This window comes from Rattus rattus, chromosome 7, assembly GCF_011064425.1.
Source record: "Rattus rattus isolate New Zealand chromosome 7, Rrattus_CSIRO_v1, whole genome shotgun sequence".
In the NCBI taxonomy this organism is placed as follows: Eukaryota; Metazoa; Chordata; class Mammalia; order Rodentia; family Muridae; genus Rattus; species Rattus rattus.
This window is the reverse complement of record NC_046160.1, coordinates 44,328,875-44,352,585: the sequence shown is the minus strand read 5'-3', so window position 1 is coordinate 44,352,585 and position 23,711 is coordinate 44,328,875. Positions and strand designations below refer to the sequence as shown.

Below are 23,711 nucleotides of genomic sequence, written 5' to 3'. Positions count from 1 at the left end.
TATTCTTTATTGTATTTATCGGTGTCTAAACCTACTGCAGTCTCTTTTGATTTAGTTTTTATTGTTCTCCCTCTTTGTTAGGTGAACCTCATTCAGTTTTCTTTCCCCAACAAAACATGTGCTCTGAAAGCACCCATGGACCAACCCACACGCTTACCTGTCCCTATCTTCACTTGACCTGTTAGAGTACAAACACCCCTGTAGCTCTGAGACACTTCCTCCAGACAACACAAGGCCTGTGGGATTGAGATTCCAAGACAGGGCGCAGCACGGGAAACAGTGCTCTAACACTCTGCACCTTGCCGGGTTAGGCAGGTATCTGAAAAGAAGGTGTCAGAGAATGAACTCTAGGAGGACGGGTGTGGCAGAATTAGCATGGGAAGGCATCCTGAACACTGTGCTGCCTGTGTCCACAAGAGAGCTACCTCAGCACCTAACACAGGAAACGCTCGCCTTCTCTGTGTCTTACTTACGGTGGTCACTAGGAAAGGCAGGGTTCTTTGTCACGTAAGGAAATGTAACACTAGTTGCTAATGTTTAATAACTTCTTAATGTGCTCAGCACTGTTCTAAGCATTTTATACACTCATCAGCAGTGGGGGAACTGAGGCATAGGGATTGGGTAGATTGCTCAAGATCAGTCATGAAGGCTGGTCTGAGGTTTACAAATTAACCAAAACATGCACACTCTTGTACAGAGCAGGGACTCACTGTGCTGTGTAAGATGATTTGATCTTGTTCACTTCAGAGGAGGAAAGGAGGTAGCCCACTTTTGGCCAGCTCTGTAACGTCATGATGACACCTGTTCCCAAATGACGAGTTAACAGGGGAGAAGTAAAAAAAAAAATCTACTTGGTCATTATTTTGTGGGACGTCTTTTATGGGAGCCTCCAGACTGATTTATACTTAAGTCCCATGGCGAATGGACAGCTATGCAGAACTGCAACTGGCAAACGGCCACTACCTGATATTCCCTGCCTGTGCCTGGCTCTTAGGATTTGTCAGACAGAGCACATCAGAGAATTTCTTTATGGTTAGTTCCAAGATGGAAAGGTGGAGGAATGGGGGAAGGCTGCTATTTCTAGGCATGAAGATTTGTTTTGAGAAAAAGAGGCTCTAGTTTCTATGACAGCTCCTAGGGGAAGACAAACTCTAGCTTCTGTGGTTTGAGGGAGGATAGATAGCAGGGCACAGCAGGTGGGAAAGGCCAGGCCCAGAGCTCCCTGCTGAACACTCAGGTCCCTGTCCTCTGTGCGAGCCTCCTATTCTTCCTGTCCTGGGCTCATTTAATCACCCAAACCTTGTTAAGTGAAAAGAACAAACTGCACCCAGATGCTCAGAAGTTGAGCCACGTACATACAAAAGCGAGCAGTACTCCTCCCCTGACAGCCCTGTTTATACCAAAACAGGCAGAAAGCAGTCAGAGTCAAGGGTCAGCAGGGGGGTCTGATGAACACCAAAGAATCACGTCTGTAAAATCTGTCGATGGCAACTGCAGAACAGCTTATCTGATTAAGTTAACACAAAGTGCTTAGCCACATGCTGATTTAACCATTTATTTATATGCAGAGAAAATATTTTACAACTGGATAAAAACATTTGCAGAGCAAGGGTGTGTTTAAACAATCTGATGTAAATAGTGAATCCTGTCTGTGTAGAAATGTTTTTGTGTAATTATCAAATAACAAAATAGTCTGATCTTTAATTCATTGTTACATAGTTGGCTGGGAAAATTCCAGTTTGACCTCGAAGTTTTCCTTCCCACCAATCAAAATTTGAGTCGGTCTTTGATATAACTATGATTCTGTCTCCTGCTTGAAAATTCAAGTCCCCGGGCTGTTGCCCTTCAAAAGAGTATAATGCTGTCACTTCTATTGGCTGACTCAAACTGCCTAAAACAAGAAAATATAATCAAATTATTAATAGTTTAGGAAAGAAGTTGAAGTATGAGTTGGTAAGATAGAAACTGATCAGTTAGGGTGTAAATTTTGGCTCCTGCAGAGTGTCAGAACCCACACTGTACGGCCTCTCAATGTTCACAACATGAACCTTAGAATTCTCTCCCTTTGGAAGACAAAGGACCCGAGCCAGATCCTGGGATCCACATGACAGGGGGAGGAACCTACAAGTTGTCTTTTGCCCCCCACAAATGCTACATTTTGTGTACACCGTTTTACAATGGGACCAGAGCCATGGATCACAGCAGGAAACATGAAAACCAAGAACAGCAGGGCCCAGCTGAGCCAGGAAAAGCCAAAAGCTCAGGTTCACCAGGAAAGACATTTAAAATATTTTTATCTACATGATAATATTTACAACTTTAATTATCCGTTTTCTTGACAATATTATTTATATTTATGCAAGATGGCTAATTCCTCAATAGTTTATAAATTCAGTAGCATATAATTTAATGACTTTAGTGGCAAATTTAGAACATTAAATTAATAGCTGTTTATTCTTTGGCCTCAGCGTGTGTTCAACACTTAAAAAAAAGTGCTTAATTCTTTCAAGATAAATTTCTAAGGAATATTTAGGTAAGACAAGTGGAGAAATACTTTTACTAGAAAATCATGGGCTGTTGATGGTAATGCCTGGTCCTACACAGTCTCTACTGGCCTCTCAAGGCTTATCAGAGACCAAAAGCATGCCCTCTGTCACTAAAGAATATTCATAATTAAACTCACTTAAAAAATCTCATAGAGTTATGAACACCTTCCCAGAGATTTTCACAACCCATCAAATTAACTGGAAATTATGTTATTGTAGAGTGGTTATATGTAATTTTTAAGTAATAAGTTTTTACTTACCAGTTTTCTCATAATAGCTAGAAAGCTCAGGATATAGCTTATATTCATTTCTATTACCTGTTAAAGTAAAAATAGAATGGGGGGATTTAAAAGCTTATTATTGTATATAAAATATACAAACGCATCAAATCCTGACCTTATTAAAGGTTTACACTATTGGGCCAGGCTGTAAACTGAGAGATGCCCAAAACTGTACAAAAGCACATGAACAAGGCAAAGCAGCTGAAGTGCCTGATACTGTCCACGGTCTATGCACATCTCTTCCAGAACCTTATCACGAAAGGTTACAGTCCCACACGGGAGCTCCAAACGTTCACACTGCACATGGATGAGCCGCTGTACAGCCTCTGATAGACACCTGAAGTTCAGGATGAATCTAAACAGTCCTAAGGCACATCACGTTTCTCCTTTTGAATTAGAGACTGAAAACCACAGTGATCTGAATCTCACGATGGCTGACAAAAGAAGATCAACAGGCCCTTCCCAGCAGAAGGAATGCACAGCATCCCCTTCAACCTTCAAACCATATTCTCACACTCTCAACTGGCTCTGAGGAACTCCTCCATGAACTAGAGGTTCATGGAAATGGCCTCCTCTCCATATGCCCTGGCAGCCTCATGCACTCTGAGGACACAAACACACCATGGAGTTCATGAATAGAAAAACACAGATAACACTGTTAGCACATGAGGGAAAAATAAAAGAACCTACTTGAAGAAACTGAATAGAGATAACTTTGGTTAGATTACTAGATGTTAGACAGATACACAACTCAACTCTGAAATGGAAACAGGAGCCATGAGTGTACTCCAGCAGGAAAGAAATCTAGAAACAAACAAAACAAACAAACAAACAAACAAACACCCAAGACAAACAAAACGCCAACCAGAGAAACTAAAATTTTTACTGAAAGTCATAAAATAAACATCTCTACCAAGAGAAAACATAGCAAGACCAGAATATGATGTAGTGAAGTTAATATACAAACAAGATAATAAATGAAAATCCAAATTTTATAGAGCAAATAAGGATATTTAACATTGTTTTAACTTATACATTGTGAAAGGAAGGAAAAAACTGATAAAATGATCTCAAAGTAGCTAAAAAATAAGTATCCCTGAATCAGACATTAACATTATCAGAAGAATCTCTGAAGAATCGAATACAATATTTCAATAGAAGGTAGAAAGACCTCTTTAGTCATGGTTTTAAAAAACAATGAATTTATAAAAAGTAGAAAGTGGATATATTTCACATAACAATTAATTTTTTTGCTGGGCATGAAAGAACGCACTTTTAACCTTAGGACTCCAAAGGGCAGAGAGGCAGATCTCTGTGAGTTCAAGGGCAGTCTAGCCTACAGAGAGAGTTCCAGGACAGCCAGGGCCTGGTAAAATAATGAACATATACCTAGAATAAATGTAGAATATACCAAATCCAATGACAAAGCCCCAATAATACAATTTTTTTCATAATTTAAGCAAGAAAATAAATATCCCAATAGGAAAAACACTGACCAATAAAATGAAGAGCTTTTCACTAAAGAGTAAAACACCAGAACATATATTAAGAGATTTAATTCACTAACATATGGGGATGAACATGATCCTGGTAACAAGGAAATATGTCATCCTTGCCCAAGAAACACATCAAGATGTTCCAACACAAACAGGTGAGGCATGCATGAGCTGAGAGAGGCTGTGATAGATGGTACCATGTGGGTATGTATTTGAGGGGGTGCATTACATGCCAAGGAACATATCTGGGTGGAAGTAAACATGGTGGGGAACTTTTGTGGTGGGAAATGAAGATGGTAATGTTTATGGTGAGAAATGTACAAGAGCAATATGGGTGAAGAATCTGGGCTAAGAAAATGAATTTGGAACATAAAGGTGGGACTGGGAAAAGCCTGTTATCATCATGAAGAACATTATTATTTATTCCAGCCCTTCTTCCACTAATGGTTGCACTTTAACATATAATGTTCTTCCTATACCAAATGTTCTTGAAGGGCAAGATCCCAGGTACAGCCAACTTTGTGCTCCATTCTATGAAATATCACACATGGTAGTATACATTTAATATAATCTATTTGTTAATAGACTAGATACATGCAAAACACAATTCTAATAATAAGTGTCATGAAAGTGGTGATAAGACTATACTAGTTCAACTTCTACTTTTGTGATAAACAATAACCAGACTTAGGAAGGAGAGGGTTTATTTGGCTTATGTACCCTTGGTCACATAAGGGAGGGAAAGCCAGGAAGCATACAGAAGTATGGACAGGAACCATGGAGGAAAGCTGCTTACTTGTCTATTCTTAGGCTCACATTCAGTTGCTTTTCTTATCCTCCCAGGTCAGTCTACCTGCCAGGGGTGGGTGGCTACAGTGGGGTGGGCTGTACCTTGTTGATAATCAACCGAGAAAATACCCCCATAGTCATGCCACAGGCCAATTAATATTCTCCTTTCTCAGATATGTCTAGATTTGTTTCAAGTTGATCAAACCTGACTAGAACATGGACCCTTCCTTGCCTGCTAACACCATTCCCAGGCCTATCTCTGGCCACATAGCTCCTGCACAACCTTTCTTTGGTCAATTTCCCCAGTTCTAAGCTCTACCACACCATTTATTGCAGGCTTAGCTCTTCCAGTTCCTGCACCAGTCCAGCCTGGGGCAGGCTAGCATGGCACATCAGACGACAGAAGAGTCACAGTGCAAAAACTTCACATAACAATGGGCCAATACAGTATGATCTGTGCCCATAAACCCACCAGTCCTATAGAAATGGTCTCTGAATTGCTTAGATGAACTCTAGAACATAGAAATTTGAAAGAAGAATCATAAACTTCATCAAAGAATTCAAAGACTATGAAGAAAATATGAACAAATAGCACAAGGAAGTTAAAGAGTATAGCAATAAACACCCGAACAATATCCAAGAAAACACAAATAGATAAATAAATTAAACAAAGACAATTCAAAAATTGAAAATCAAATTCAGTAATGTGATAGAAATCCTGGGGAGAACTAAAGCTGAAATAACTATGGGAATGAAAAATTCAACAACACAGTTAGAAAGCGCAGGGGAAAGCCTTACAAGTAGAATGAGTCAAGTAGAAGATGGAATATAAGCAGGAGAAGATAAAGTGAATGGACCACTCAAGCAAAGAATATGAAATATTAAAAAGAATATAGAAAAGGGGTATGCAGGAACTTTGGGACACCACACACATGACCAATTCTTTAAATTATAGGCCTAAAAGAAGGAGAATGCCAGGTCAATGACATATACCAAATCCTCAACAGGATCATAGAAGAAAGCTGCTAATTAAGGGGAGATGTACTCATACAGATAATAAGCAGCAGAGGGAACACAAAGTAGGTGGTGTCAGAAAAAAAATGCCCCACAGAATATTATAGCTGAACACTAAGTATACAGAAAAGAGGGCACTGAATGCAAGAGACAAACCAAAAATCATATATACAGGAAAACCCATCAGAGTAACAGCAGATTTTTCAATGGAAACTTTAAAAGTCAGAAGAAACTGGAGAAATACACTTCAGGTTCCAGTAGACCACGGATGCCAACCTAGACTACTATACCCAGCAAAACTATCTACCATAGTTAAAAGGAGAAGGAAAAACATTCCATGACACAAACACACTTAAAGAATTACTGTGCACAAAATTAGCCTGACAGAGAATACTGGAAGTAATAATTTGGACTGAAGAGAGATATGAATATAGCCAAGACACTACAGAAAGAAAACAAATAAAGCTAAAATTATTGAAATACAAAATATCACTAAGAATACAAACAGGGAAAAAAACCAACAACAACAAAATGACAGCAAGCAAGATACATCTTTCACCACTAACTTTAAACACTAATGACTTCAACTTCCTAATCAAAAGACACAGGCTAGTTGAACAGACTAAGAAAGAAAATCCATTTATCTGTTGTATACAAGAAACTCATCTTACCTTCAAAGATGGGCACTATCTTAAGGGAATAGGACTGAAAAAAATATGCCAGACATATGGGACTAGAAAACAATTTGAGGGGTCACTATTCTAATACTTGATAAAATAGACTTTGAGTGAATTAATCTGAAGAGAAAATGAAGAATATTTCATTTTTGTCATGGGCATGATTAATTCAGAAGACATTACCACCTGTGTGTGTGTGTGTGTGTGTGTGTGTGTGTGTGTGTGTGTGTGTGTGAAACTCTGGAATATCCAATCTCAGAAAAAGAGTAAAATTGGAATTAAAGACACAGATTATTTCTAACTCATTAATAGTAGGTGATTTTAGTACCTAACTTTCTCAGGTACTAACTTTGGCAGGCTGCATTTCCATATTTATTTGCATATATAACAATGACAAAAGATTAAGAGCCTATACATTTGAAAGGGAGTGGAGGGCAAGGAAGAAATGAAGCAGAGGGGTAATGTGATTATATTTTAATTAATTTGAAAGACAATAAAAAAGAAAAGCAGTCCTAAGAGAAATTTATAGCTCTAAGTTCCTACATTAAGTATCAGAAAAATACAATAGCTGATGTAATGATGCAACTCAAGAATTTGGAAAAGCAAGAATAAATTAACTCAAGTCCAATAGATGACACGAAATATTGAAAACCAGAGCATAAGCCAGGCAGCAGGGGCCTATTCCTTTAAACCAGTACTTGGCAGGCAGAGGCAGGCTGATCTTAGAGTTGAATGCTAGCCTAGTCTACAAAGTGTAGTGCCAAGGCTACACAGAGAAACTATGTCTTGAAAATCGAAAGCCAAACCAAACCAACCAACAAACCAAATAAACAAAAACCCAAAACCAGAGTATAAATTAATGAAATAGAAACAAATAAAATAATACAAAGAATCAATACATCTAAGAGCTGGTTTTTAAGAAGATAAATACCACTAACAAACCCAGTTATTCAAAAGAAAGAAAGTGATAACCCAGATCAACAAATCAGAGATGAACAGGGAAATATTACGACAGATGTCAATTCAGATTATATGGAAATACTTTAAAAATCCATAGTCTATTACGTTAGAAAAATCTACAAATGGACAGATTTCTAGATTTATCCAAACCATCTAAATTAAACCAAGAAGAGGCAAACAGCCTAAACAAATACATAACCAAAAAGGATTAAAACAGTAAAGAAAAGTCTTCTGGATTAAAGAACAACAACAACAACAACAACAACAACAACAACAACAACAACAACAAAAAGCCCAGGCCAGATGGATTCACCACAAAAGTCTACCAGACTTTCAAAGAAGATCTACAACTAATATTTCTTAAATTATTCAAAACAATAGAGACAGAAGGAACACTTTCAAACTCCGTCTACAAAGCACATACTACTATAATTCCCAAACTAAATAAAGATGTAACACAAAAGAAGATGACAGGCCAATTCCTGATGAACGCAGACACAAAAATACTAAATAAAATATTTGCAAAAAAAAATTACAGGATTATATATAAAAATGTCATCCAGAACAATCAAGTTGGCCTTACCCCCTAAATATAGTTCAGTATATTTAAGTCAATAAATGTAATAAATCAAATAAATGAACTTAAAGACAAAAATCACATGACCATCTCAAACATAAGAACTTGACAAAAACCGACATGCCTTGGTAACAAAAGTCCTAAAAAATAGTAGAGCAGGAGGATGGTACATACCTGAACCTAATCAAGGTTATATATGACCAACCTATAGCCAACACCATCCAAATGCAGAAAACTTGAAGCAACCTCATTAAAATAGGACTGAACCAGGTTTGTCCACTATCCCCACTTCTTTTCAGTATAGCACTTGGAACCTAGCTAGAGTAATAAAATAAGAGAAGGAAATTAAAGGGATATGAATAGAAAAATAAGTCAAATTACCCCTACTTAAAGGTGATTTGATATTACACATTAAGAAATCCCACCAGAAAACTTCTAGAAATAATCAACACTTCCAATGAAGTGTTAAGATACAAAATTGCCTAACGGAAATTAGTGGCCTTTCTAGATACTAGACACAAACATCCTGAGAGAGATGGAAACACTCCTGTTCACATTAGCCTCGGGGTGGGGGTGGGGTGGGGAAAGCAAAACCAAATAAAAACCAAACAACAACTATAAAACCTGCCACTCAATTCATTGCCCACCCCTAATACCCCCTCCCCCAAAAAAAGAAGAAAGAAAGAAAGAAAAGAGGATGGAGAGATGGTTGAGAGGTTAAAAGTGCCAGGTAGTGCAGAAGATCTGAGTTTGACTCCCAATTTGCACATGGCAGCTCACGACTGCCTGTTCACTCCATTCCCAGGAGTCTGACACCCTCTTCCGGTCTCCGTGGGCACTGTCCACATGTGTCACACACACACATACATGCAGATAAGACACCAATACACATAAGGTAGGATGAAACAATTAAAATAAACAAAAGTATCTGGGAATAAACCTAGTGAGGAAGGTAAAAGACCCCCTACAGTGAGAACTTTAGATCTCTAGAGAAGGAGATAGATGCAGACGTCAGAAGCTGGAAGACCTCCACGTTCACGGACTGGTAGAATTAATACCGAAAAAAATGACCATCCTATCAAATAATTTACAAATTACCTTTGATTCAAAGCAATCAAAATCCATATTACATTCTTCATAGAAATTAGAAAATGTCCTACATCATACAGAGCCAAACCACCCTAGAGAGCCAAAGCAATCCTGATCAGAGAGGCTGAAGGAGTAACCATACCAGACTTCGAGCCATAGTCGGGAGCTGCAGAAATAAACACAGCATGGTACCAGAACAAGGACTGACATGTAAGTCAACTGAGCTGAATAAAGACCTGACTGTATGTGCATGCGATCATGCCTACTCATAGTTGACAAAGATACCACAAATACACACTGGAAAAAAGACAGCTTCTTCAACAAATATTGTAAAAACTGGATGTCCACGTTTGGAAGTATTGATTACACTCATATCAACCACACTGCACAAAAAGGAACTTTGAATGCATCAAAGATCTCAATGTGAAACTGCTCTATGTGAAGAGCTGAAGCTGCTAGAAGAAAACACAGGCAGAGCCTACGAAAGACGTCTGTGCAAGGAGGTCTTGATTAGGACTACAGTTTGCCCAGAAATTAAGGTCATCAGTTGACAACTCTGATCTTCATGAAACTAAAAGAGTATCTGTACAACAAAGTAACAACCAAGAGAAAGCCTACAATCAAGAGTGGAGAGAATATTACCTAAACATCCTACAGACAATGTCTAGAATAAACAAATGATTAAAAAAAAAAGAATAAAGATAACAAACTGCTCAATTAAAAATGGGCTAAGGACATAAGGAAGGGGAGGGGGGAGGGGGATGTTTGCCCGGAAACCGGGAAAGGGAATAACACTCGAAATGTATATAAGAAATACTCAAGTTAATAATAATAAAAAAAAATGGGCTAAGGATCAGAACAAAAAGTTCTTAAAAGAAAAAAATAAAAATAATGGTCAAGAAATATCTTTAGGCCTTCCACATTCTTTTTTTTTTTTTTTTTTTTCTTTTTTTCGGAGCTGGGGCCCGAACCCAGGGCCTTGCGCTCGCTAGGCAAGCGCTCTACCACTGAGCTAAATCCCCAACCCTGGCCTTCCACATTCTTAATTAGGAAAACACAAAACTAATTTGATATTTCATCTAACCCCAGGACGAATGGTCAAGATCAAGAAAACTACCAGCAACAGCTAGAGGGGATGTGGAGAAGGGACCCTTGCTCTCTGTTGGGAACTGCAAGCTGGTACAGCCACTGTGCAGGTCAGTGTGGAGACTTACTCCACACTTTGGACACAGGGCTTGGAGGAATGGAGCTGGAGTAAACCTAGTAGCCTCCTCCCTGAGGAATACCCCTGCAGTACTGAAGGTAAGCTACCAAGGGAGGAAAGCAATCTAGGGAGGAAAGCAAGCCCTGCCTAAATGTAAGGTCTATGGACTAAAACAATGACCACCCTGGTAAGAGTCCCCAGTGGTGCAACAGTGGCTCTTACAGACAGTGGCAACCAACAGCCATCTGATTGGACAAGCCTTGCTCAATAGCAGGGAATTCATGCCTGGTACTGGAAACCCAGTTGAGTACCCATAGCTAGAGAGGTCACAGACCTTACAGAAGAACCTACTGTTTCTACTTTTCTAAACCAGTATAATTTTTAACTGCATTATAAGTACTTATCTTTATGTCCAGAGGTAAGTATAGTTAGTCATCAAAGCTGATTTTTGTAGCAGATGGAAATCATTATAAAGGCAGTCACTACTGGTCAGAATATAGACAATGACTGACTGTGGGGGACTTAATCCTAGGTGACATATCTACAATACAATACAATACAATACAATACAATACAATACAATACAATACAATACAATACAATCCTAGTGCCCTGCAAACAAGGCACTGGGAACATCATGGAAGAAGGGATGAAAAGATTCTATATATACACAACAGGAAAGAATGGAACGGATGTAAAGATTATACATATATAAATATATATAATACATATATATGCATATATACACACAAACACATATATATATTTGATAAAAATAAAGAGGAAGAGGTTGTGAATTTGAAAATAAATTGGGAAAACAGGAGGAATTAGAGGAGAGAAAGAAGGGGGTGTAAATGATGTAAAGACAGTACTCATGTATGAAAGCCTTAATTAGAGAATTGTTTTTTCTATCTCTGTGAAGAACTGAGTTTGGATTTTGATGGGGATTGTACTGCACCTGTAGACTGTTTTTGGTAAGATGGCCATTTCATGGAAGATCTTGCCATCTTCTGAAGTCTTCTTAGATTTTTTTCCTTAGGGACTTGAAGTTCTTGTCATACAGATCTCTTACTTGATTAGTTAGAGTCACAATAAGATATTTTATAGTGACTATAGGGTGTTGTTTCTTTCTTAGCCCATTTATCCTTTATATAGAGGAGGGCTACTGATTTGTTTTGAGTTAATTTTATATACAGCCACTTTGCTGAAGTTGTTTATCAGCTGTAGGAGTTCTCCGGTAGAATTTTTTGGGTGGCATATGTATACTATCATATCATCTGCAAATAGTGATACAATGACTTCTTCCTTTCCATTTGTATCCCTTTGACTTCTTTTGTTGTCTAATTGCTCTAGCAAGAACTTTGAGTACTATATTGAATAAATATGGAATAACAAAAAGCCCAGGATAGTGAAAACTATTCTCAACAATAAGAACTTCTCAACAATTCCTGACCTCAAGCTGTACTACAGAACAATAGTGATAAAAAAACCAAATGGTATTGGAACACAGACAGACAGGTTGATCAATGGAATAGACCCATAAATAAACCCATATACCTATGCACACTTGATTTTTGACAAAGAAGCCAAAACTACACAGTGGAAAAAGAAAAGCATTTTCTACAAATGGGGCTGGTCTAACTGGCAGTCTGCATTGAGAAGAATGCAAATTGATCCATATTTATCTCTTTGTACAAAACTCAAGTACAAGTGGATCAAGGACCTCCACATAAAACCAGATACTGACACTAATGGAAGAGAAAGTAGGAAATAGCCTCAAGCACATCGGCACAGGGGAAAATTTCCTAAACAGAACACCAATGGCTCAGGCTCTAAGATCAACAATTGACAAATGGTACCTCATGAAACTGAAAAGCTTCTGTAAGGCAAAGGACACTGTCAATAGCAAGAAACAGCACCAACAGATTGGGAAAAGACCTTTACCAATCCTACATCTGATAGAGGGTTAATATCCAAAATATATAAAGAACTCAAGAAGTTAGACTCCAGAAAACCAAATAACCCAATTAAAAAATGGGCTACAGAACTAAACAGAGAATTCTTGACTGAGGAATCTTGAATGGCCAAGAAGCAACTAAAGAAATGTTTAACAACCATAGTTACTAGGAAAATATAAATAAAAATGACCCTGTGATTTCACCTCACTCCAATCAGAATGGCTAAGACAAAAAACTCAGGTGACAGCATATTCTGGCTAGGAAGTGGAGAAAGAGGAACACTCCTCCGTTGCTGGTGGGATTGCAAACTGGTACAATCACTCTGGAAATCAATCTGGCGATTCATCAGAAAATTGGACATACTTCTACCTGAGGACCCAGCTATACCACTCTTGGGCATACTCCCTAAAGATGCCCCATCATATCACAAGCCCACTACGCTCATAGCAGTCAGAAGCTTGAAACAACCCAGATGTCCCTCAACCAAAGAATGGATATAGAAAGTGGGGTACATTTACACAATGGAGAAGTACTAAGCTATTAAAAACAAGGACATCATGAATTTTGCAGGCAAATGGATAGAACTAGAAAATATCCTGGAGTGAGGTAACACACACACACACACACACACACACACACACACACACACACACACACATGCACACCTAGAGAGAGAGAGAGAGAGAGAGAGAGAGAGAGAGAGAGAGAGAGAGAGAGAGAGAACCGCACATGGTATGCACTCACTGATAAGTGGATATTAGCCAAAAAGTTCAGAATATCCACTATATAACTCACAGATCACATTAAGCTTAACGAGAAGGAAGGCTCAAGTGGGGATACTTCAATCTCATTTAGAAGGGGGAATAAAATAATCATGGCGGACAGGAGGGAGGAACCTGGGTGGGAGAGGGGAAGAAGAGGGAAAAAACAGGGGCAGGATTATGGGGGGAGACAGGAGAGGGCCATAGAATGAATAGAAACATGTAGTAGTGTGGGCAGGGGACAGGGAAGGGGAACTACTAGAGAATCCCAGACTCCAGGAATGCGAAAGGCTCCCAGGACTCATGGGAATGACCTTAGCCAAAATGCCTAACAGTGGAGATATGGAACCTGAGGAGAACACCTCCAGGAGATAGACATGGCCCCCAGGTTTAGGATGGGGCCACCCACCCCTCTCAAAATTTTTGACCCAGAATTGTTCCTGTCTAAAGGAAATGCATGGACAAAAAATGGAGCAGAGATTGAAGGAAAGGCCATTCAGAGACCGCCCCAAAGTGGGATCCATCCCATGCACAGACACTAAGCCCTGACACTATTGCTGATGCCAAGATGTGCTGGCAGACAGGAGTCTGGCATGGCTGTCTTCTGAGGCTCCCAGCACCTGACTGAGACATATGCAGATACCTACAGCCAGCCATTGGATTGAAGTCCAGGACTGTGATGGTTTGTAAAAGGTGCCCAGGGAGTGGCACTTTTAGAAGGTGTAGCCTTGTTGCAGTAGGTGTGGCCTTGTTGGAGTAGGTGTGTCACTGTGGGTGTGGGCTATGAGACCTTCATCCTAGCTGCCTGGAAGTCAGTCTCCTACTTGCAGCCTTCAGATGAAGATGTAGAACTCTCAGCTTTGCCTGTATCATATCTGCCTAGATGCTATCCTGCTCCTGCCTTGATGATGATAGACTGAACCTCTGGACCTTTAAGTCACCCCAATTAAATGTTGTCCTTTATGAGGCTTGTCTTGTTCATGGTGTCTGTTTACAGCAGTAAAACCTTAACTAAGACAAGGACCCCTATGGAAGAGTTAGGGAACAGACTGAAGGAGCTGAAGGGGATTGCATAGGAAGGAAAATGGTGACAACTAACCAGACCCCTCAGACTCCCAGGGACTAAGCCACCAACCAAACAGCATGTACGAGCTGGTCCACAACCCCCATTGCATATGTAGCAGAGGACTGCCTTATCTGGCCTCGGTGGGAGGGGATGCGCTTGGTCCTGTAGAGTCTGATACCCTAGAGAAGGGGGATGCTAGTGGAGTGAGGTGGGAGTGGGTGGATGAGTGGGGGAGTACCCTCTTAGAGGCAAGGGGGATGTGGGATGCAGTGGGGGCCTGATACAGGGGGATCAAGAAGGAGGACAACATTTGAAATGTCAACAAATAAAACAGGTATGATGACAAGAAGAAACCTGAGTGTTCATAAAACCTAGTTATGTCAGGTATGACATAGTTGCCAATGCGGCTGCACGACACAGTTTCGGCTGCAGGAGCCATCACCTTGCATAGCACATCTCTCTGGCTTTCTAGGATACAAATGGAGTCGCTCTTTCTTGTATGCTTGCCTGTTGTGCTGGCTTTTATATCATATTTGTCTTCAAATACAACTTTGGTAAAGTTTTCTGGGAAGGGGATTGAAAGCATTAGTAGAGAAGAAATGGCTCTGGTGTCCATAGCAGTAAACTGCCCTGGCCCTGGCCATTCAAGCAGTCAACCCAGGCATAATGGGACCAGGGGTTCTGGATGTGCAGGCTGACTGCCCTAACAGTTCTCTGGGAAATCTTAGCAACCCATGATGACAGAGTTGTACCAGCAGATACTTGAAGTGGGAAATGCTTTTGAGAAACCTCAAGTTTTAGTAGTTAGGAGAATTGAAGACCCCTAAGGAAAAGAAACACCAGACCTGGGTCACTAAGGGTCACTGAGGACAGGGATGGCCACTGAAAATACAAGGGCAAGGCAGAGGAAGAAATAGCTGCATCTGCTGCACTAGTGGACTGACCTTCCTGGAGAGATTCCTCCCCGGAGAGATTCCTCCCTGGAGAGATTGGAACATGCTGATGTGACTCCCCCTCCCCCTTGCCCCAACACTCTCTGCCTAAGGAAACTAGGGTACAAGTTCTAAGAGATGGAATTTGGGTCTGTGAAGGAGCCCTGCGGAAGCTGCAAGAGGAATTAATACTGCATATAAAAAAGTTTGAAGAGTACTGTGGAAATAGGTATCTGGGAGAGCATAATCAAGCTAAAAATCCTGACATTACCCTGTCCTGTTTAGCAGCTTTCTCTTCTCATGCTAACACTGCAACTACGAGTTTATGCCCAGATGACCTGAGAGTTAAAAGGTAAATTATAACTCACTTCCGCACACACTGAACCATGACTTTGTGTGTGCAGTGTGCTTTCCGGTGGAATAGTTGCAGAGGGATGGGCTTTTTCAGGAAGCTAATGGATGGGCTTGAGGAAAATAACCACAAGGGTTTTGATTATGTATTACTGTGTAATAAGAAGTGTGTCACCAATAAAAGCCTGAGGTCAACTCAAAAAGAAACAAAAAAGGGGGAGAGGGAGAGAGGGAGGAGAGGGAGAGGGGGAGAGGGAGAGGGGAGGGAGAGGGAGAGGGGAGGGAGAGGGAGAGGGAGAGGGAGAGGGAGAGGGAGAGAGACTGCAAGTTGTCTCAAGCACAGCTTCAGAACAGCAGGGAGTCGCCTGTCAGCTTGCGCCTTCATCATTGCCTGAGGTCTTGAGTTCATGCTGATCTAATCCGCCCACTCTGCAGAACCCTGAAGAACTGAGGCTGGCCCTCAGTTGTATACCTAGCTATACCTAGTTCGCTTCATGGAGACTATGTAGTACTTCTAAGAATATACAGCAAAATAAACTGAATTTTTAAAGATTCTTCTATTTTTATTTTATCTATATGAAGGTTTTGCCTGTGTATATGTGAACCACACACGTGCACTGCCCACAGAGACTTGAAGAGGGTGTCCAGTCTCCTGGAAATGGAATTACAGAAGTGTTTGAGGTGCCACGTGGGTGATAGGAATAGAGGCAGGCCCCTCTGCAGGAACACCGAGTGTTGTTAAAAGTTGAGCAAGTTCTCAAGCCCCATATGATAACAATGAAATATAAATCTTATTGTAGATTTATGAAAATACTTTATGAATGAGAGATGTCTTCACAAATTACAACAGTGAAGACTTGTGTATGAAAGCCTATGCCATGGCTTAGAAGATGCTGAACCTTCCATTTTTCTCTTAAATGTTCTTCTATTTGATAGAGAAATATAACAAAGGTTACCTGTTTTCTTAATACTTAATACTTACTTGAATACTGTTATATTTAAACTACAACAGAAGCACTTACCCTGGGAGCCGGCATTCAGCTGCACAGGTGGGCGTGATGGTTTTGATGATGGTTTTGGAGGTAGTTCTTTGGCCTGGGAGGCACAGGAATAAACACACAAAATTTAAAAATCTACTCTTATAAGAATAGGATGATTTTGCCTCCAACCTGACTATTTATCGGGTTTCTGTCTTTGTATTCATTAACCGGGCTCCCAGAAACTCATGTGTATGGTGCAGAGCTGGATGTGACACTCTAACGTGGGCTGAACCAATACACCCTGGCACTTGAACCTCTCCCCTCTGGTGTGTGTGTGTGTGTGTGTGTGTGTGTGTGTGTGTGTGTGGTCTAGTACACTCTGGCACTTGAACCGAGAGAGAGAGCTCCCCTCTGACGTGTGTGTGTGTGTGTGTGTGTGTGTGTGTGTGTGTGTGTGTGTGTATGAGAGTGTGGTCTAGTACACTCTGGCACTCGAGCTGCTCCCCCCTGACAACTGCATGTGTTCTATAGGGACTGTAGGTCCAGTGATATAGTCACAGGAACAGTCAGCAGAGAAAGGCGGTGGTAACTTAAACTCTATACTTCAATTTCACTCTGTACAACAGGCACAAAGGAGGGACCAAAGAAAGTCACAGCTAGAACTGGTCCTCTGACATTACCAGATTTCATCCTAAGAGACATACAGTTATAGGAGATAGTCTCTTCTTAAAATCTCTACGATGTCAGCACTCGAGGACATGCCTGAAGCCTTTACATAAGCGAATCATAAAGGAAGTCCAGCATATCACTGGGAGCTCCTAGCAGAGACAGGGTGTGCTAAGACAGGACTGCTGGCTCACTGAGCGAAGCAAGGAGCCCAGCCGCAGCACCTTCCTCTGCTCCCGCGCCACTTTCTTCAGATTGATGCGCTGCCCTTCAGTTTCATACTTTTCCGTGAAGGAATTAAGGATTTCATACAGGTCTTCTGCTTGAGCCGGCTGTGGGACATCCCCAAATAAGATGTCATAAGCGCGGATGTCCTGACAGTAAAATCTAGCAAGTACAAAATGAAGAGCATTTTGTAGCATCCAGAGCTGCTTTGGAGGTAAATTAGCACATTCACACGCAAGCGTAAATATTCTCAGGAAATACATCGTCTACCACAAGTCTTACCCCATGTCTCATTCTTAGACCCGCCCCACGTTCACCTAAGTTAATAAACATAAATACTGATATGTACTTTTCTTTCATACAAAAATCTTATCACATATACACACAAACACAAATTATATAGAAATACATAAGCATATAAGGTACACATATTTCATAAGCTTTATCTTTATGCTTTTCTAGAAAAGAAGTCCTATACATAGCTTTGTGATTTCTTTAAAATGTTTATTTTAGCTGGAGGATTCGTAGTTAATTAAGGGATTATTTATTGTAGTTCATCTAGGATTTAGCTGAGCTTTAGGAAGAAGACTGCTAGAGTTAGGGGTTTCTAAAGCCATTCTCAACCTCATGAAAGCAGAAGTGGACAGACACATCACTCTTCTATAAGATGAAGGCTTTCACTTGCAAACCTTCATTTCCCTCATCCAGACTAGTTCTGGTTTATATCGAGGTAGCCGTATGGTGTTGTACCCTTGGGAAAACTGCTGTGAGCCTGGTTGGTTGGGGCATTTACTCCAAACGCAGTGGAGTGTCTGTCCGTATTGGCAGGGTCCTCTGTCATTCAGACTGGTACCCTTGGGCTTGTGACTCTGTAGTCTGCTGGGTTTGAGCTCTAAGACTACAAGGAAAAACTGTAGTTTGAGGAAAAACTGACCAGACACAAGATTAAAGAAGCTCTGGAATAGCAACAAATATTTTAAAAATCAACTTGTGTTTTGAATCAAAATCGGTCTCTATTTGGTATAGAAGACAATCCAGCCTGTGGTGATAGGAAATCTTTCCTAGTGAGGTACTTCTGACTGACCCACAGGATTATTTGCTGTGCTCACTATCAGGCACGAGACATCACATTGTTACCAAGTAAACAATGTGTGGCCAACAACTTATGGTTGTACTTACTACAAGCCCAAGCAGAAAAACAATGCACCTGCAATTGAATATATGCCACGAGTGTAATCTTATTTGGCAAAAGAAGACTGAGGAGAAAGTGGAGGTAGTTGAAAAATGTAACATGCTTTGTTTATTTTGTCTGTTTTACTTTCATAAGCATATACTACTTTTCAAAATTTTTAATTATTTTTTATTATATTGTGTTTGGCCTGGGTATATTTATGTGGAGAGCATGCTTGTCTGGTGCCCTCAAAGGTAAGAAGAAAGTGTCTTATCCCTCTGGGATTAGAATTATGGCTGGCGGTTGTAAGCCACCATGTGGGTGTTGGGAAACAAACCTAGGTCCTCTGTAAGAGCAACACGTGCTCTTCACCGCTCTCCCAGCACCAAGCCACACTAATCTCATCTTACACGTTTACATATAGACCTTGCTGTAGTTAAATGATAATAAATATACTTACAAACTCTTAAACCATGACAACTTTTGAAGTATTATCCTCTCATCATGCACTTCAAAAAAAAAAAAAATCAATCAAAGTCACTCTGTATAAAACTTACTTCCGATTAGTTTCTTTCCTTTCAATCAGACAGCTTCCTTCTAGGGAAATACCAGCAAAGAGGCCCCGGGATTTGCAGTACGTGAAGACGGCCGCAGAGCTCCTCAGGGACACGTTGCCTTCCAGGTTCCTACAAAAGATGTCAGAACCAAAATGTCTGCTTATCACTGGCACTTGGCCTTAAGACCTGTCTTCCTAAGCTGTGGCTTTCTTTGGCTGAGCTAGAGTTTTAATGTGGCTTGACAGAGAAGGCAGCTGTGGGAAGACATCACATGAAAGTGCTGTGGAAGGGCTGATGGTCTGGTGGGATAACACTGGAGAGAAAGATCTGGGAGCTAGTCCTCTCAACCAGAGAGGGGTGCTGAGTACGGATTCTTCTGACGCACAGCATTTCAGATGGCTTACTGCTTAACTTCCATAAATAGGAGCAATCGTAACTCCCTAGCATGGCTACTAATGCAAGAATACTGTCTCATTACAAGGGAAGGAAAAAAGATCAGTGCTATAAATGCTACTCAATGAGATTCAACCATTTCACATTCTATTCTAATACTTTACTTTAAGAAAACCCGTTATTCCAGAACACTTTATCACTTAATAAAACTTGACTAAGCTTATAGAAAATGCTACATCAATTCAACAGGAAGCATAGCTTCTTGTGCTTATTAAAACATTTATTAGTCATTTGTTCAATTTACCTTAATTCATTTTGAATGTGAAAAACTATGACTTCTTTGCCTTTATAGTTTAGAATATTTTACTCACCTGCCTAGGGGCCCAACTGCCACAGTAAAATTCCCTCCGAGGGTCAGGTTTCCGCCCTTTGCAAAGGCTTCTACAGCTCTGTCATAATTCAGAATTATCACCAAATCTGACACCTGAAATGTAGAAACCCACTCATTTATAAATAGCCGTGCTCCCAGATGTACAGGTGTACACACTTATGCCGAGCACTCGGGAGGCACAGGCAAGAGTATCTCTACACAGATGTGTGTGGTCAAGGCTGTCCTGGTCTACATATCAAATCCCAAGCTGCTAGCTAGTCTACTGACTCGACAGACAAACCACGCCCCCTCCCCAGAGCAAAAGCAGAAACAAATCAGCCATTCCTACAGATTGCATAAAATACACGTGACTTAAACTCAGCTATACCGTATATAATGAAACCTTTGAATGTACGTAGGAAGCCAGGTATGGATGGGATGCCAGTACTTTGAGTAGATAGGGCTGGAAGCCAGCCTTGTACAGGTAATTATGGCAAATACCTGTGAGCCATCTAGCCTTCAGTGCTCGCCTTTATCCCCCAACCACTGGCAGTGCAGCTAACCATTTACCAATGAGCCTGCAGATTGTCACACTGATAACCAGAACGGATCAAAAAAGGCAAAGACCAAATGGCCTCTGCTCTCGAAATAAACTACAAAATCTAGTCTCACAGAACGCGGAGCTGAGACTTCACAGCTGGCTTCAGGTCTGAGGCGACTTCTACGCTAACCCTGTAAGTGGCTGTACACTTAACGCCCTGGCGCTGCATTTTAGGTATTTAAATGGTATTCGTTGGCTTCCGTTAGTAATGTCTAAGGAGACTCAAGAGAATGCTTACATCAATACAACATAGTTTGTTTCTCAAATTCACAATGGCCATAGGAGGTGCAAAGTTAGAGAAGAAAAGGAGTATCACCTATCATGTGGGAGGCATTATGGAGATGGCAGTGCTGACCCCCCCCCCCCCAACTGGGGTTACTTAGAAGATAATTGGGTGTGAATGCCACTGAGTCTCAATTGTTGTGTCACCTTGGGGGAAATGTCTGTAAACTCTCAAAGCCTGGCTCCTTCTTTGTAATGGTGGCTGAGGCATGCTCACATGGCCACCCTCCTCTGTGTGAGGAAAAGAAGTTAATGAAGGCCAAGCAGATCCTAAAAGATGCCTTAATGTGTATAGTTCTGTGACATTTTCTAAGTGTTTTCTGAGCAGTGTTTCATTTGACGTACAGAAAATTCCTGTCATTAAAAACATCCCTCATATAAATGGCTCTGGGTGAGTGCAGAAGTCTCCTCAACTCTTGCCAACTGTCCAGTGCAAACTCCCCCTCCCCCATGGCAGTTCGAGTGACACTATCCTAAAAAGGACTTTGGCCAGGTAAATGGATGACTAAAGCCTAAAGGTAGGGTTTCTGTTTACCAGAGAAGCAGATCTCCTAAGGCCCAGTCCTATTTGCCAGAAACCACCCTTAACCTCCCCCAAAGGTCAACAACCTTGGGCAAGGGCACCTAGTCAATCTAGATAGTCATTATCAGCCTAGGTCCCCACCCTGCTGACTGCCCCGTGCTTCCTACCATTTTCTTAATTGCCCTCCCCTACCTCATCCCCTGCTCCAAGACAGCCCAGGCTGTCTGATACCCAGTAACTCTGCCCAGGGACTGGCCTGCATCATCACTTATACCAACGGACATACAGACAAACTTCTGAAGATTGCAGTGTTGAATGACAGGATAGTTTAGCATCTCTTTATTGTTGTTTGTTTGCTTTCTACAGTCTCTCATTCTGCAGCCAATGCTGGCCTTGAAGTTACAGTCTTCCTGTCTTGGTCTACTGAATGCTGGATTACACTACACCTGAGAGCATTCTGCCTGCCCATTTAAGCACTCCATGTTGTGATTAGATAATCACGTCTCTTAGGCACCTGGAGATAACAAAACAACCTTGTATTGTTTGGTTCATTCACACTCAAAAGAGGTAAATTTCTCTCCAGAAATGCTGCACTCCTTGCTGCATACTGTTTAGTGTAAGCTTTGAGGGGAAGGGTTTCCAAGTGTTGCAGCTCTAAGTAGAAAAGCATTCTGGCAGTCTGGAGCCAAGGAACACCACACACTCACACTGCACAACGAACCTCACACAAGAGATGTACTGGCAAAGACACAGAAGTGGTTGCCTCTGCTAAGGAAAGAGGTCAGAGGGAACTGAGCAGGACACAGGGTTTCTTGGGGGAGGAGTTTTCTAGGGTGAAGGTAGGGTTGATGGGATTTCAAATCCTAAATTTGGGGCAAGCCCAGGAATTGGGACTTTTAGCTCTGGGATTGGTAGGTTTTTGAGCTCAGGAATTGGTGGGTTTTGGTGGGCTTTCAAACTTGGAAGTAAGTTCAAACTTTTTGCCCTACACTTTCAACCACTCAGAACAGTAAAGTAATAAAAAGAAACCCTGAGAGGCCACTTAGGAAAAGTCAGGCTTCTAATTTTCTATTTGCTCTTTGCTCTGTATTTGGTTTCTCTGAAATAAGAGTAAGATGATCCTAATTTTTGTTTGTTTGTTTTTGTTTTTCCCCTGGTGATGCTACTAGTGAAAAAGCTTAACAGCCAAAGGGCGAGATTTCTATAGCAGAAGCAGAAAAGTCTTCCTGATGAAGGCAGGGCAGTGGAGCAACACTGAGATAGTATAACACTGGAGAATCTGATAAAAGTTTGAATACTCTGTATCAAAATTTAATTTAAAAGGTACACATTTTTCAATTAAATACACTCTTAAACATGAGAGCTAATAATGCCAGCTCCAAAAACATCTGAGGGAAATGCTCTCAGGAGACTTTTCTCTGAGATATTGTCTGGAAGCTACTCGAGATTTGTGTCACATTCCTGAGTCACTAATGAGGTCTTCACATAAATTCAGATATGGCTCAGAAGTAACACTGACATTTGGCTGCTAGTCATCAGCCTGTCTCTGAGCACTAATAAGAAGCCTGGTGTACTGTTCTTTTACATCCTGCTGTATGTCATTGAAACATTCCTTCCTGTAGGATGCTTCTTAAGCAGGGAGGTAAACAACTCAAAATAGCTTCAGGAAGCTCCTGAAACTGACTAAATTCACTAGTTCCTCCTTGTTGTGGGTCTACTTCAGAGTAAACAATAAAAGCTGAAAGTTCTCCTTAGGTGGAAGGAAGCTGAGCTGCAAAGACTCTTACAGTTTGTGTGAGGGGTAAGGTTAAGTTTTAATTACTGTGCTTAAGAGATCTATAAAACAAAAATGCTTCTAACATGTAAGCTCCACTTTTCTGTAAACAGGTAACTTCTTGGAACACTGGGGCCATTCATGTAAAATAACAGCCCATGTGTTTTCACTTCAGTAAACAAGGTTGGCTGTCCCAACAACAAAGGATGCTGGATCACATGTAGGTAGGAAGTATGTAGACAGGAAGTATGTCAGGATGTATGCTTGTCCCTGATTGGATGAAGGCACAAAGTATATAAACTTGTAGGTTTTGCCTTTATAAGTCTCTGTCTAATGTAATTCAGTGGCATTCTCTGGGAATCCTGGGGGTGGTTCTGGCCAGTGTTCATCTTCTTAACAGTATTTAATAAAGCTTTCTTCAAATTTGGCTCAAATATTGTGGTAGTCATATTACTCTTATCCTGTGGG

General features: G+C 40.8%; 1 protein-coding gene across 1 annotated transcript in view; it reads right to left on the bottom strand.

Annotated features, from left to right (window-relative positions):
- Nucleotides 1-1,541: 1,541 nt before the first annotated feature.
- The window catches only part of Sh3yl1 (SH3 and SYLF domain containing 1), a 41,082-nt gene continuing 18,912 nt past the window's right edge, over nt 1,542-23,711 (bottom strand). The window contains exons 5-10 of the mRNA XM_032907589.1: nt 20,065-20,177; nt 19,301-19,429; nt 17,572-17,734; nt 16,724-16,796; nt 2,807-2,863; nt 1,542-1,891 (exon numbers count right to left, since the gene is read on the bottom strand). Coding sequence (XP_032763480.1) covers nt 1,701-1,891; nt 2,807-2,863; nt 16,724-16,796; nt 17,572-17,734; nt 19,301-19,429; nt 20,065-20,177 — 726 coding nt within the window. The 3' untranslated portion in view covers nt 1,542-1,700. The remainder of the gene's footprint in view (nt 1,892-2,806; nt 2,864-16,723; nt 16,797-17,571; nt 17,735-19,300; nt 19,430-20,064; nt 20,178-23,711) is intronic.